Here is a 13,027-nt window from a genome sequence, read left to right as displayed (position 1 = left end):
CAACGAAATTCGCGAAACGGCAAAGAATTTGCAAAACGGCTCTGGCGTCTCATTTTTGACGCCGGCATCCAAAAAAACGGACGCCGGCATCCTTTTTTTTTTTTTCGACGTCGGTGAATTTTCGCACCAGTTTCGCAAATTTATTCGCCGACGGCGAATTGCAGGAATTTGCCGCAAATTCACACCTGCCAAATAAATTCGCCCATCACTACTTTTTTCATGTTTGTATTGCTCCCCATCTTTTTTATATTTGAATGGGTAAAAAAGGTTGAGGACCACTGCTCCAGACAATTAAATGTATTCTCCCAAATATCACTCTAATTCACCCTTAGGTTGATCCCCCTCCAGCCGCAGCTCCATCCCCCCACTTTCACAATGAAAGCTGATTTTTCCTCTACCTATTACATGCCCTTCCATCAGATCCAACATGAAATATACAAGGTGAGAATGAGAAAGTCCATACGGTCTGTAACTATCAATAAAGACTTTTCCCCAAGTCCCTGGTGGTCTGTTTCTGTGTTTATGCTGCGGGGTCCACGCTACGGAAAACACACTAAGGCACGCATACACGTTTTATTAGATGCATTTTCCTATTAACTATTCTGAAAGGGGGAAAATGGATTTAATTAATGTATATAAAGTATCGTTGGCTGGAAGGCGAACACCATGAAATTATTTTTCTGTAATACAATTTCCCTCTCCGCTCTGCTTATTAAAACACCATTGCAGCAAAGGGATTTATTAAGCATCTCAGAAGCCCCCTTGGGAGAGTGAAGTGAAGCAGCTTGCAACACTCACCGATATTCAGCGTCCCTGACAAGATGTTTCCAACTCTCCATGGCCGGCAACCCACTAACTGTCAGACTGGGCCTCTTGGGGTTCACCAGAGAAACTCACATCAAGGACCCATTCTCACAAAGAAAATAAAGCAGTCATCATTAACTTTTTTTCAAAGGGGACATAAATCTTCCCTAAAACTCAAACTTAAAGGTGAAGTTTACCAAGCAATATAATGAAGCCATAATAATTTATGTAAGATAACATGAATCTATGTACGATAACAGCAAGATCCCCCTTAAATTATTCAGGACAAATACTTTGCTAACGCCATAAATGTGCTATCTGCATCTGGGAGTCTTTTTGACTCATAGTAACATAGTAAGTTAGGTTGAAAAAAGAAACACGTCCATCAAGTTCAACCTTTTAACTCTTTTTTTTTAACCTGCCAGTTGATCCAGAGGAAGGCAAAAATCCCATCTGAAGTCTCTCCAATTTGCCTCAAAGGGGGAAAAAATTCCTTCCTGACTCCAAAATGACAATGGGACCAGTCCCTGGATCAACTTGGACTATGAGCTATCTCCCATATCCCTGTATTCCCTCACTTGCTAAACACCATCCAACCCCTTCTTATACCTATCTAATGTATCAGCCTGTACCACTGATTCAGGGAGACAATTCCACATCTTCACAGCTCTCACTGTAACAAACCCCTTCCCAATATTTAGCCGGAACCCATTTTATTCGGAATGGGTGACGATGCGTTAGCTGGAAAGAACTCTTGCCGGGATGGAACAGATAATGATATCTGCTGAAGAATGAAGCTGGGTCATTTGTGTGTCATGTAAAAAAATAAATGTATTACAAGGTACATAATAACTGATAATAACAAGAGCATATGTAAAGGTGTAAATAGTGTGAAGCTCAAACAATACTGACAATATGAAATGATAGATAGGACAATGATCAGTGGCATAACTACAGTAGATGTTACTGGACCCCACAGCAAAATTTAGGGCCCCAACATAACCAGAGGTTGCCCTATTTTACAATACAGTATACACTGAAATTGTTTATTAGTGATGGACGAATTTATTCACCAGGTGCGAATTTGCGACTAATTTCCGCATTTCGCCACCAGCGAATAAATTCATGGAATTGCAGCTAATTTTCTCTGGAGTCAAAGTATTTTTGACGCCGGACACAATTAAGAGCCCGCGACAATTCAGACGCCTGTCTGTAAGCGTCAAATTGTCGCCACGTCTGAATTGTAGCCGGCATCAATTTTGATGCCTGTGCCGGTGTCAAAATTTGCGTTTCACGGAGACGGGAGAAAAGGGAGAAATTCGCCCATCACTATTGCTTATTATTTAGGGCTTTGTAGGGCCCCTATAACACCCAGGCTCCCCTGCAACCACAGGGTCTGCTTCCTCTGTAGTTATGCCCCCGACAATAATCCTGCACAGTTATTTCATCAGTGACCAAGTTAATGACAAATGTCCTTCAGACTTGTGTCAGCACCATCCCGGGAGGACCATGGCCGTGCCTAAGCTGTCATTTCCCGGACAGTGGCATCTATTAACTGAGATGCAAGCGAGGAACCACAGGTACAGTCTATTCTGTTCTTCAGTAGAACACAGTGGAGGGAAGACAGTCCTACTTAAGTCAGGTTGATCTCCATAGTATGAAATAGGTCATCAATAAAAGACAATGCTGAAGAGACCAGCACCCATACAGAGCGATGTATAAAACTTCCCATGTTGTTTGACAGCAGCAGGCTCGGATTGTGTGTGTAGGCTCTCTCAAGATCAGACACATAATTCATAGCAAGTGATGTCACAAAGTAGACAGATATCACTATTTAGGTGTGACAGCCCCAGTACTGTTTTATCCGTAGGGGTCAGGAAGACTTTAGCAGAAAGTTGTGTTGGGGAACATCATAGGTGTGTGTGGCCTAAAACTTGGAATGAAATGCGGCATGGTGCTGATGGACCATTGCACTTTTATCATTATAATCAAGTTCTATGGGACAGTTATGTTTAACACTGCCAAGTATGTTTAGGAAGCATAATATTCCTTTTGCATATGATGCTTCCTAGTACCTTAGAATGCATATATATATAAAGAGGGGGGGGGCTTAATGGACTCAATTTCATCTATATCTGGCTGATAAATTATACATCACTGCTATACATTACTGCAAACATAATAACTGGCTAAGTAGGAAAACTACAGTATTCAGGTGTATCTAGGAGAATATCTAGCTGGCTTCAGGAGGCTATGAGTTCCCCATGAGGATCAGCCCCACAGTTTAGAGTCCATTGTCCTTAGGGGCGAATGCAGTGCCAGACTGGGCCTCCTAGGTCCCACCATCCTGACATTCAGGGCCTGCTGTCACAAAATGTCTACATAGATGGAAATGTTTAAGGTTTTATTGAGGCTGATTCTGAGAATAAGAAAGAGTTGCTGGGAATTGTCCTTGGCTAGAGCCATCATAATCTGGGCCCACTGCAACATCCTCTGGGACTGTGGCAAGCCAGTCCAAGCCTGGGTTAATGGATGTCAATAATTGGCTTTAGGCTACTGTAAAATATGGCACGCCCAAAATTTCCCACTGTGCCACTGTTCTCATGAAGGTTTTACATATACTTGGGCTAAAGTTTTCCTTGAATATGTGGGTTAAAATATATTATATCTACATGTCTGAGAGTTACAAATATATTTAATGTTCTATGGCAAGCATCACTGTGATGTTCAGATCACATTACTTGGACAGTTTGAGAAGGACTCTCCAAATCTCAGTCTTCGTTCATAGATTTTGAAATTGGCAGAATTTAGAGTCCTTGTTTACCCACAGACTTCTCCCGAGAGTTTTTCTTTCCCCTAATGTCGTTGAATTATCTGCAGCAGAACATGCTCCTGAAGATCTCTCTGAAGCTTGTGGACAAAGTTCCATACATGATTGGGTAGATGCAGCACTTCAGATAAGGCAGGAGACTAATGGTGTAATAGACCTCCTCGCTGAATACCATCAGATCGGTCATCACAGCCATCATCTCTAGAACGTATATTGGGAGCCAGATGATGACAAATAGAAGAGTGAGAAGAGTGAGGAAAACAATGTTGGTCTTGTCTACACCTTTGTGGGCATAGCACTTTGTCGTATAAGCCGTTAGGATCAGGCAGATGCAAATTATTATAAGTGGTACGCCAAAGGCCAGGACTATCTGGTATGTTGTAAAGGTAATAGATGAAAGGGGGTCTGGCCAATTAATTTTGCAGCCTTCAGTGTCATTTAAACCAGAAAAGATATATATAGGAATTCCAAGCAGTAAACAAATCAGCCAAATGCTGATGCTGATCCCTACGGCTACCTTAGGTCCCAACCTCTTGCTGTAGAAGATGGGAAAATGCACTTGCATGCAGATGCCGACAGACATGGTGGTTAAGAAGTATATGCTGGAGAAAGCAACCGTGGTGGACACTGCCCAGAATACCTTGCACATGTGCACTCCCAGCGGCCAGCGAGCATAAGCAATTTCCAGTGCAAACAACAGCAAGCAGAGCATGTAGAACAGGTCCCCTAAAGCCAAATTGAACACGTAGATGTTGGACGTGGTCTTCATCTGTCTATACCGGAGGACCACATAGATGATCAGAGAGTTTCCAATGAGTCCCAGAGCAGAGACGACCAGGTAAAGGATGAATAGTTTGGAATTTTCATTGTCGATGAGACCCTCGTCAACCTCAGTAAAGTTATCAGGGTAATCAAACAAAGAAAGGTTTGTGGTCTCATTATAGTCGTCCTCGATAATAAAGATATCCATGGCTGCTTTGGCTTTCAACACAATCTTCTCTGCTAACACTGAAAATAGACAAAGGAGACGGAAATGTTACAATTATGGTGTTAACCAATTTCATCAGCGTCCGTGCTTTATTCTTCCTTTTTAAAGATATGAGACATTGAGCCAATAATTCTTGCATCAGTGGCATAACTGTAGACTGTAGAGGAAGCAACTAAACTCCCCGAAAAGCAATCAGATTTAGATTCTAGCTGGCGGGATGGCACTCGGAGCTCTTCATTTTCCGAAGTCGCCCGAAGTTGCCTCACGAGGAAACTTTGGGCGACTTCAGAAAACGAAGCTCTCCGAATGCCATCCCGCCAGCGATTTCGATTCTAGCAGACGGGGAGGCATTGCGAAAATAGCATTGACAGTAACTTAAATTCGCAATTTGTGAAACTGTTTTGCGAATATTTTCTCCGCCACCAAAGTTGTTGGGTAATTCAAGCACCATTTGCGATTTTTGACATATTTAAAAAGCTCTTATAGACATTATCAATGCAAAAAAAAAAAAATCGCAATTCTGTTTGCACATTTATAAATGTAACCATGCGCAGGGCAAATATATTCACTGTGCGAACCAATCTGCCTTGCGTGAAGTTTATAAATGAGCCCCAATGGGACGTTTTTTCTTATGGTGACTTTTTTTGTCCTGAAGCATTAAAGTCAATGGGCATTTTTTCTTATGGGTGTTTTTTACTCGCCCGGCAACAAATCTCCTCTTCTTCGGGGCGACTAATCTCCCAAACTGCCTCCCCTGCCTTCCCGCCGGCGGGATGGCACTCGGATCGATTCGTTTTCCAAAGTCGCCCGAAGTTGCCTCACGATAAAACTTCGGGTGTCTTCGGAAAACGAAGCGCCGCGTGTGCATTGCCGCAGGCCATTTTTCATTTTAGCAGGCAGGGGAGGGGGAAGGCAGTTCGGGTAGATTGTCGCCCTGAAGAAGAGTAGATTTGTCGCTGGGGGGACTAATCTCCCCGAATCTGCTCATTTGGTCAGACCCTAAGACTTTCTTGCTACAAAGCAAATAGAATCAGAATCCCGGCCCTAAAACAAAAATGGTGGAACTTGGTTTTAACAAGAAGTATGTAAGAAGTAAGTAAGGAAGCCTCACCCACAGCAGGCCCCTTGTTTTATTCAGCCATAAAAACCCTGGAAAACAAGTACAATTTTCTGGTCAATAAAATGGTCCTTTAAGGTCCCTTTAGTGAGGTCAGCAAGGTCAACGAGGAGGTGATATAAGGGAGTGCTGATAAATGAAGCCTAAGAACAAACCAGAAAGGGGGGGAGAGGTCTGCTCAGAACTTCAGAAGGAACAATACAGACAATGTTGTTTTCAACCCAAGCAGAAGGTCAGTCAATGGGCTACACAAGGATGGGCTGCAGCCTTGAAAAAGCATTGTTAGGAGAAAGCACATAAGCAAACACAAAGACGTCATTGTCATCTTTAATGTAAAAAAACAGCTTTTAGATTAATGGCACCAGTTGTGTCACTGGAGGAGGAACTTGTGAGCTGCCTTGTGTGCAGTTCATTGGCAGGAGGCAAGGGTTGGTGCCATGAATGTGGGGCTACAAAACATGTGTTGGGTGCAATGACCTAAATTTCACCTCCAACAGAGTGTGCAGAGACTTCATTACTTTTATCATTATTGTTATCCTTTAATTAAATAGATGTCTAACATATAACAATGCGGGGCTTTTGGCCACACCTTTGATCTACTCTGGTAAATGCTTTGATCTGCCCTAATCTTTTAATCACTACCCCTTTTGTCGAAGATTTTTGGACTGTCCCATACATGCTGTAGTATTACTCTCTATGAGAATGCTTGAGACAAGGCAAGCAACAAGGTAGTTCCAAAGTATGCAAACTATTAAACTGCAGAAAAGGTAATATTAGTATTACAATAGAATAATAATATTAGTACAATAATAATCATACAAGCACAGAGTGGGTGAAGGAAGCTCGGCGTTTCTCTGTTTCATAGTGATATATTAACAAGTTAAAGGGAATAACAAACAAACTGGAACAAGTAGTGGCTTTTGGATCTCTGCCTGTATTTAGTCATAACAATGTAGCTGAACTGCAACTATCACCATCCCACTGAGAGACTAAAGGCCACAGGTTCTATAATCCCTTCTCTCACAGAAGCAGCAGTTCTGCCATGCTTTGTGGACCAGGGTCTAACTATCTTTAGAACAGCTTTCAGACCACAGTGGTCCCAGATCAAACTGCCAGCTACACTAAAGGCCCCCATACACGGGCCGATAAAAGCTGCCGACAGACCAATCCGACGGGCGTCCCCGATCGACATCTGGCCGAAAGTCGGGCAGATGCCGATCGGGCAGAATCTTTTCATTGATGCCGTCCCACGATCCGACCGCCCGTTTGGCCTCCATTCTGATCCAATTTTTTGGTACCTAGGGCCCATGATTGGATCAGCCCGATATTGCCAACTTCAATGTGGGCATATTGGGGAGTAGTGATGGGCGACTTTGTCCCGTTTCACTGACAAATTCCGACGCTTCTGACGCCGGGGTTTAAGTCAATGGGCGTCCGAATAATGTTGATGTTTGACGGTTTTGACGCGAGCAACTATTCTAACGCGCGTCCAACATTTTTGTTGTTCACCGGTGAATTTTCACAGTTTGACCATTTTATTCGCCGGCAGCGAATTGTGGAAATTCCCCACGAATTTGCACCTGGCGATTTTATTCACCCTTCGCTATCAGGGAGAGATCCGTTTGTTTGGCGACATCGCCCTGTCTCCCTGTGTATGGCCACCTTAAGGCTTCCAGATCTTGTGAAAAAATTGGGGACAGTTCTATAAAATCAAGTTCATTTAAATGAAACCAGAACTCATAGGGGCTGATTCACTAACTTTGAGTGAAGGATTCGAAGGTAAAAAACGTTTTTTTTGGGCTACTTCGACCATCGAATGGGCTACTTCGACCTTCGACTACGACTTCAAATCGAACTATTCGAAGTAAAAAAAAATTCGACCATTCGATAGTCGCAGTACTGTCTCTTTAAAAAAATCTTCGACCCCCTAGTTCGGCATCTAAAAGGTAAAAAAGTCAATGTTATCCTATGAGGAAGGTCCCCATAGGCTTGGCTAACTTTTTTTGATCGAAGGATATTCCTTTCATCCTAGAGCCCTTACTATTGGGATCAACCCAAAGAGCAATAAGTTGACCTTCAACAAGCTGCTGAATTACTAATAAGAAGACTTAGCATGGCAAAGGCAACAACCCTACTGCAGTTTCCCCAGATTATACAGCTTAAACATTCAAAGAAATGAACCAGAAATATTTACAACATAGGGGATATTATTTGTTGTTCATTTACCCAGACTGTGTCAACAAGTATGCACTGGATTCTGCTGATTCCCATGTGACATTCACATTTAGTATAATGGAATGGAATACTGCACCATTTATTAGTATCCTGTGAATGCTGAGCACCAGCAATTTTTGGGAGAGGAGAAAGAAGTTTAAAATAATACAAATGAAGGAACAGAGATCTAATAATAGGCAAGAAAGCGCCACAGTCACTTACATGGTGCCAGTCCTGCAGCAGAGTCCGGAGCTCAGAGTCCTGAACTTTTCAAACTGCAGCTTCTCTCCGGCGTTTGTGGAGCGTAAAAGCGCTCAGTGCGTAACTTCCAAGTTCCAAGCAGGACTCTCCTCAGTCTTTGCTCCTTTATAGAAGCAGGAGGAGGACGGGACTAACTAAACTCTCACGGAATGTCCTTCTTACTTTCAGATTTTGGAATCTGTCCCAGTGTCACACACACACTAGGTGACCCCCACCCGCCCCTTCCATCAAGCTGTACAGCCCCAAATGGCTGGGAGGGGTTACACCAAAAACAGTAAACTCATTGGACTGGGCTTCTATGGGGGTCTCCTTGTCAAAATAATCCAGCAGTGAAAAATGAGCAAAGGAAATCAAGTTAACCCCAACCGTGCCTCTTAGCTACCACTGCCAGAAGGGAGGTGTTGCTTCACACCCTCTCTGGCAAGCCAAGGGTTACAGCCTCACTCTTTGATTTTGTCAGTGGGAGATAAGGAGGTAATTGTCTATTTGGCTGTTTATCTGTGTATATGGCTAATCCCCCTGCTATCACTAGAGCACCCTGGGGTGGGGGCTGCATTTTATCTGTGCAGCTAATTAAATAAAACCATGTCCCAAATAGACAAGTAGCTGCTGCCAGACCTCTTGGGGTCAGGGCACACGCTCAGATTCGGGCAGATTAGTCGCCCGGAGACAAATCTCTTCTTCGGGGCGACTAATCTCCTGGAACTGCCTCTCGCCGGCTAGAATGTAAATCGCCGACGGGATGGCACTGGGAGTGCTTCATTTTCTGAAGACGCCCAAAGTTGCCTCACGAGGAAACTTCAGCTTCGGAAAACAAAGCGCTTCGAGTGCCATCTTGCCGGCATGAATGGCAGAATGGCATTAGGAACGCTTCGGGAAACTTTGGGCAACTTCGGAAAATGAAGCACTCCGAGTACCATCCCACCGGCGATTTACATTCTAGCCGGCACAAGGCAGTTCGGGAGATTAGTCGCCCAGAAGAATAGGAGATTTGTCGCCGGGCGACTAATCTCCCCGAATCTGAGTGTGTGCCCTGACCCTTGTGCCACATGACTGTCAATCACAATCACCGTCCAGTACAGTTACCAGAACCAATTCGACTCAGGCCAAAAACAGTAAGAGGCTGCTTATAAAGAGGTTCTAAGGCAGCTTTGGACTTTCTATTTTTTTTTAAAGTATGCATTCCAAGGGCAATGGGCAATGGCACATGGGAACGTTCCCAGCATTTGCCACTAGTGTTATTTTTGGTTCACCGGGTGGGTTGCAAAACTCTAGCAATTGCCCTTCCATTGAGTTTAATGATAACTACCGAGACCCTGCCCTGATGAGTTTTCCAATTACTGCTCAATAAAGTGAGTTTCAGAGCTGGTTCCAGTTAACCATTATTCAGGTCAACAGACTGGCAATTGCGGGTAATATGCCAACTCCATGCATGGCGTGGCCCTTGTGCCATTGCCCTAAACCCAGAACCGCTCCCTCAGGCAGTGAGTGGTCAATTAAAAGGGACCACAAAAAAGCCGCCTCTTGTAACTTTAAGAGGTGAATTTCCGGGTTTTAGCTATCCTAAGAACAGTGTTCAGACCACAGTGGTCCCAGATCAAACTGCCAGCTGCCCTAAGGTTTTAAACCGGAAATTTGGCTCCGCTAGTGCAGAGAGCGTTGTTGCACTTGTTGCACTTATTACTACTAGTGATGTCCCCCTTTGACCCACTCCAACACTGATGTTTTAAGCACAGAGCAGGAAATGGGGGGCGGCATTGGGATCCCCCAAGATCGCTCCTGTCTAAGGTTTTTCTCTGCCTGGGTTTTGTACACAGACATAAAAAAGATGATCCCCACGTATCTGCTCCTTTGTGTATCTGCAGTGACAGCAACAGCTTCAATCTGTGTGCAGAGACAGAGTGGATTTTAGTGCAAAAACACAAAACTGAGCATTTTCACTATGAAATCTGCTCCATGTATCTGCACACAGACTCAGGTCTGGACTGAGAATCAGGCCCGGATTTGCGGCAAGGCCGCATAGGCCCGGGCCTAGGGCGGCAAAGAAATAGGGGCGGCATGCCGCCCAGCCGCCGTTCAACTGCAACAGCTGCGCCGGCGTTTTTTCGCCGGCGCGCTGGGAAGGCGGGCGCTAGGACCGCGCAGCCGCCTGGTCGGACCGCGCGGCCTAGGGGCGCGCAAAAGTTAAATCCGGCGCTGCTGAGAATTAAAATAGGCCCTGGCATTTCAGATACACAGAGGCCCAAACAGTCCCCACAAGCCCACTAAATACTGACTTTCTATTGCACCTTATAGCAGCCCCTCTGGCATTTGCCAGAACCCACAGATTGTCAGTCCGGGCCTGCACAGACTAATGCCATTCTTGTCACAGAAGATACACTAAGAAGTAAATAAGAGCAGGTCAGCTTTTTTCCTCCTGCCTAAAGAGGGGGATCCCAGTTCTATGTGCCCACGGCTAATGTCACACATTGCTAGGAACGCACCAAATCCTGGATTCAGTTCATCCAGCTAAATAATGGTCTTTTTTGGCAGCATTCAAATTTGGCAGAATCCAAGTGCCTACACCCACCGCTCTTTTGTAGCACAGACATCATCTAGAACAGGGGTCCCCAACCTTTTTTACCTGTGAGTAATATTCAGATGTTAAAAGAGTTGGGAGCAACATAAGAATGAAAAATGTTCCTGGGTGGTGCAAAATAAATGTTGTGATTGGGTATTTGGTAGCCCCTATGAGGACTTACAATCTGCAGGAGGCTCTGTTCAGCAGTACAACTGGGTTTTATGCAACTAAAATTCGCCTCCAAGCCTGAAATTCAAAAATAATCACCTGCTTTGAGGCCACTGGGAGCAACATCCATGGGGTTGGGGAGCAACATGTTGTTCCTGAGCCACTGGTTGGGGATCACTGGTCTTGAAGAAGCTCTCGCTTAGTGCATTGTTACCCTGCTCAATATATTTTTTTTATCAGTGACTACATGAATAGGTTGATTTAAAAAAATTCACTGTCTGTCCCCTTAGAACAGATTATCATCAAACCCACCCTACTTTTGTCACACCTGATAAGAGGCACATAAGTTCATAAAGGCTAAAGGTGGCCACACATGGGTTGATAAAAACTGCCGACAGACAGCAACTTATAGGCCCATGTGTGGGGGGCTTCCCCGATCGATATCTGGCCAAAAGTCAGGGCAGATGTAGATCGGGCAGGTTTAAAAATCCCGTCTGGAGAATGGAGAGTTATAAAAGCCATATGAATATATTATTTGTCGTATTTTTTTTTAAAGTGTTTTGGTTTTGGCCGTACTTTGGCCATAGGTATATCATTATATATGCCCACATTGAGGCCGGCGATATCGGGCCCACGATCAGATCAGCTTGATATAGTCCACCCCAATGTGGGCATTTAGGGAAGCAGGGTCGGATTGGAGCCATGGGGGCCCACCGGAGCTGCAAAACCATGGGCCCTCCTGGCAGTCCCTGGGGCCCCCCGCTTGACCTGTGCCCGAATGCTGCACTGAGTGCATGCAGGAAAAACGAAGCGACGTGCATGCGTGGAAGAAGCCGTGCTGCATGCTTGCGCAGAAAACAGCTGGGCAGCCAAGGGAACATGTCTTGGCCAGCAGGGATTTTTCCCGGTTTCCAACCCTGTCGGGGAGAGATTCCCCAAACGAGAGGATCTCTATGTGTATGGCCTCCTTAAGGGCTCTTACTCACGTGCGTTTTTACCTGCGTTCCCCTGAGTAAGAGCCCTTAAGGAGGCCATACACATAGAGATCCTCTCGTTTGGGGAATCTCTCCCCGACAGGGTTGGAAACCGGGAAAAATCCCTGCTGGCCAAGACATGTTTCCTGGGGCTGTACTCACACAGGCGTATGTAGGCGCAGAACGCAGGTTGAGACGCAATATGCTGCATTTTTCCTGCGTTCAGCGTCTACATGTGCCTGTGTGAGTACAGCCCCATTTGAAATAATGAAATGCGTCTATTCCTGCGCTCCCCTGCGGCTGAACGCCGAAAAACGGAGCTCAGGTAAAAACGCGCGTGAGTAAGAGCCCTAAGAGTTGAAACCAGCCCACCTGTCACCCTTGTAGTACTAACTGAGCACCGTAGGAGAGTTACAAATGTTTGCTGGAGCACAAGATACTACTGACAAGTCTGCTCAGGGATTGGACTGGGCCTCTGAGGACCCACAAGGGAACATCACCTTCAGGGGCCACTCTCATAACAATTAAAATGAGTTGTAATTTATTGCTATGGGGAAAATAAAAAAGGGCTGATGGGAATTTGCCCTGACTGGTGCCCAGTTGCCCCTTGGCCGCATGGTCCTAGTGCCCCACCTCGCAGTCCTTGCGCTAGTATCCATGGTCGAACTGAGCCAGTGGGACACTGGGGGGGGGGCCACTCGGACCCTGCTTCGGACCCACGCCATGGCCCCCCTCCACAAATGGAGAGAGGCTGCAGCGGGAGCCTATGATTAAGTGCCAAGCACATGAAACCCGTAAGGCTATGTATTCATCGAATTTTGGTCTGAAGAAAAAGGTTTACAAGCCTGTCTGTAGGATCTGTGAGTGCCTGCCATGTTGTTGTTTGGTAAGCTGCAGCATTGGACTGGGGGGCCTGGGGCCTCAGGGACCCCCCCACCCACCCCCCACCCAACCCCTTGACCCTTTCAGTCCAACTGTTGAATGTGTCATAAAACCAGAGAAAACAAAGACAGATAAAAGCACTAAACAATAGACACTAAAGGCCGTCTAACCCCACATCTTCACAAAGTGCCACCACAGGGGACAGATTCATTGCAGAAATCCAATTTAA

General features: G+C 45.3%; 1 protein-coding gene across 1 annotated transcript; it reads right to left on the bottom strand.

The window, feature by feature from the left end:
- Nucleotides 1–1,617: 1,617 nt before the first annotated feature.
- Nucleotides 1,618–8,429, bottom strand: LOC108703220 (somatostatin receptor type 2). Its single transcript, XM_018239297.2, has 2 exons — nucleotides 8,176–8,429; nucleotides 1,618–4,642 (listed from the first exon to the last, which is right to left on the bottom strand). The coding sequence occupies exon 2, from the start codon at nucleotides 4,602–4,604 to the stop codon at nucleotides 3,675–3,677; it is 930 nt and encodes a 309-aa protein (XP_018094786.1). The 5' UTR covers nucleotides 4,605–4,642; nucleotides 8,176–8,429; the 3' UTR covers nucleotides 1,618–3,674.
- Between the last annotated feature and the right edge of the window lie 4,598 nt (nucleotides 8,430–13,027).

The sequence above is a fragment of the Xenopus laevis genome, chromosome 9_10S (genome assembly GCF_017654675.1).
Source record: "Xenopus laevis strain J_2021 chromosome 9_10S, Xenopus_laevis_v10.1, whole genome shotgun sequence".
NCBI classification, from domain to species: Eukaryota; Metazoa; Chordata; class Amphibia; order Anura; family Pipidae; genus Xenopus; species Xenopus laevis.
The sequence above is the reverse complement of the archived record's forward strand: the minus strand, read 5'-3'. Positions and strand labels throughout refer to the sequence as shown.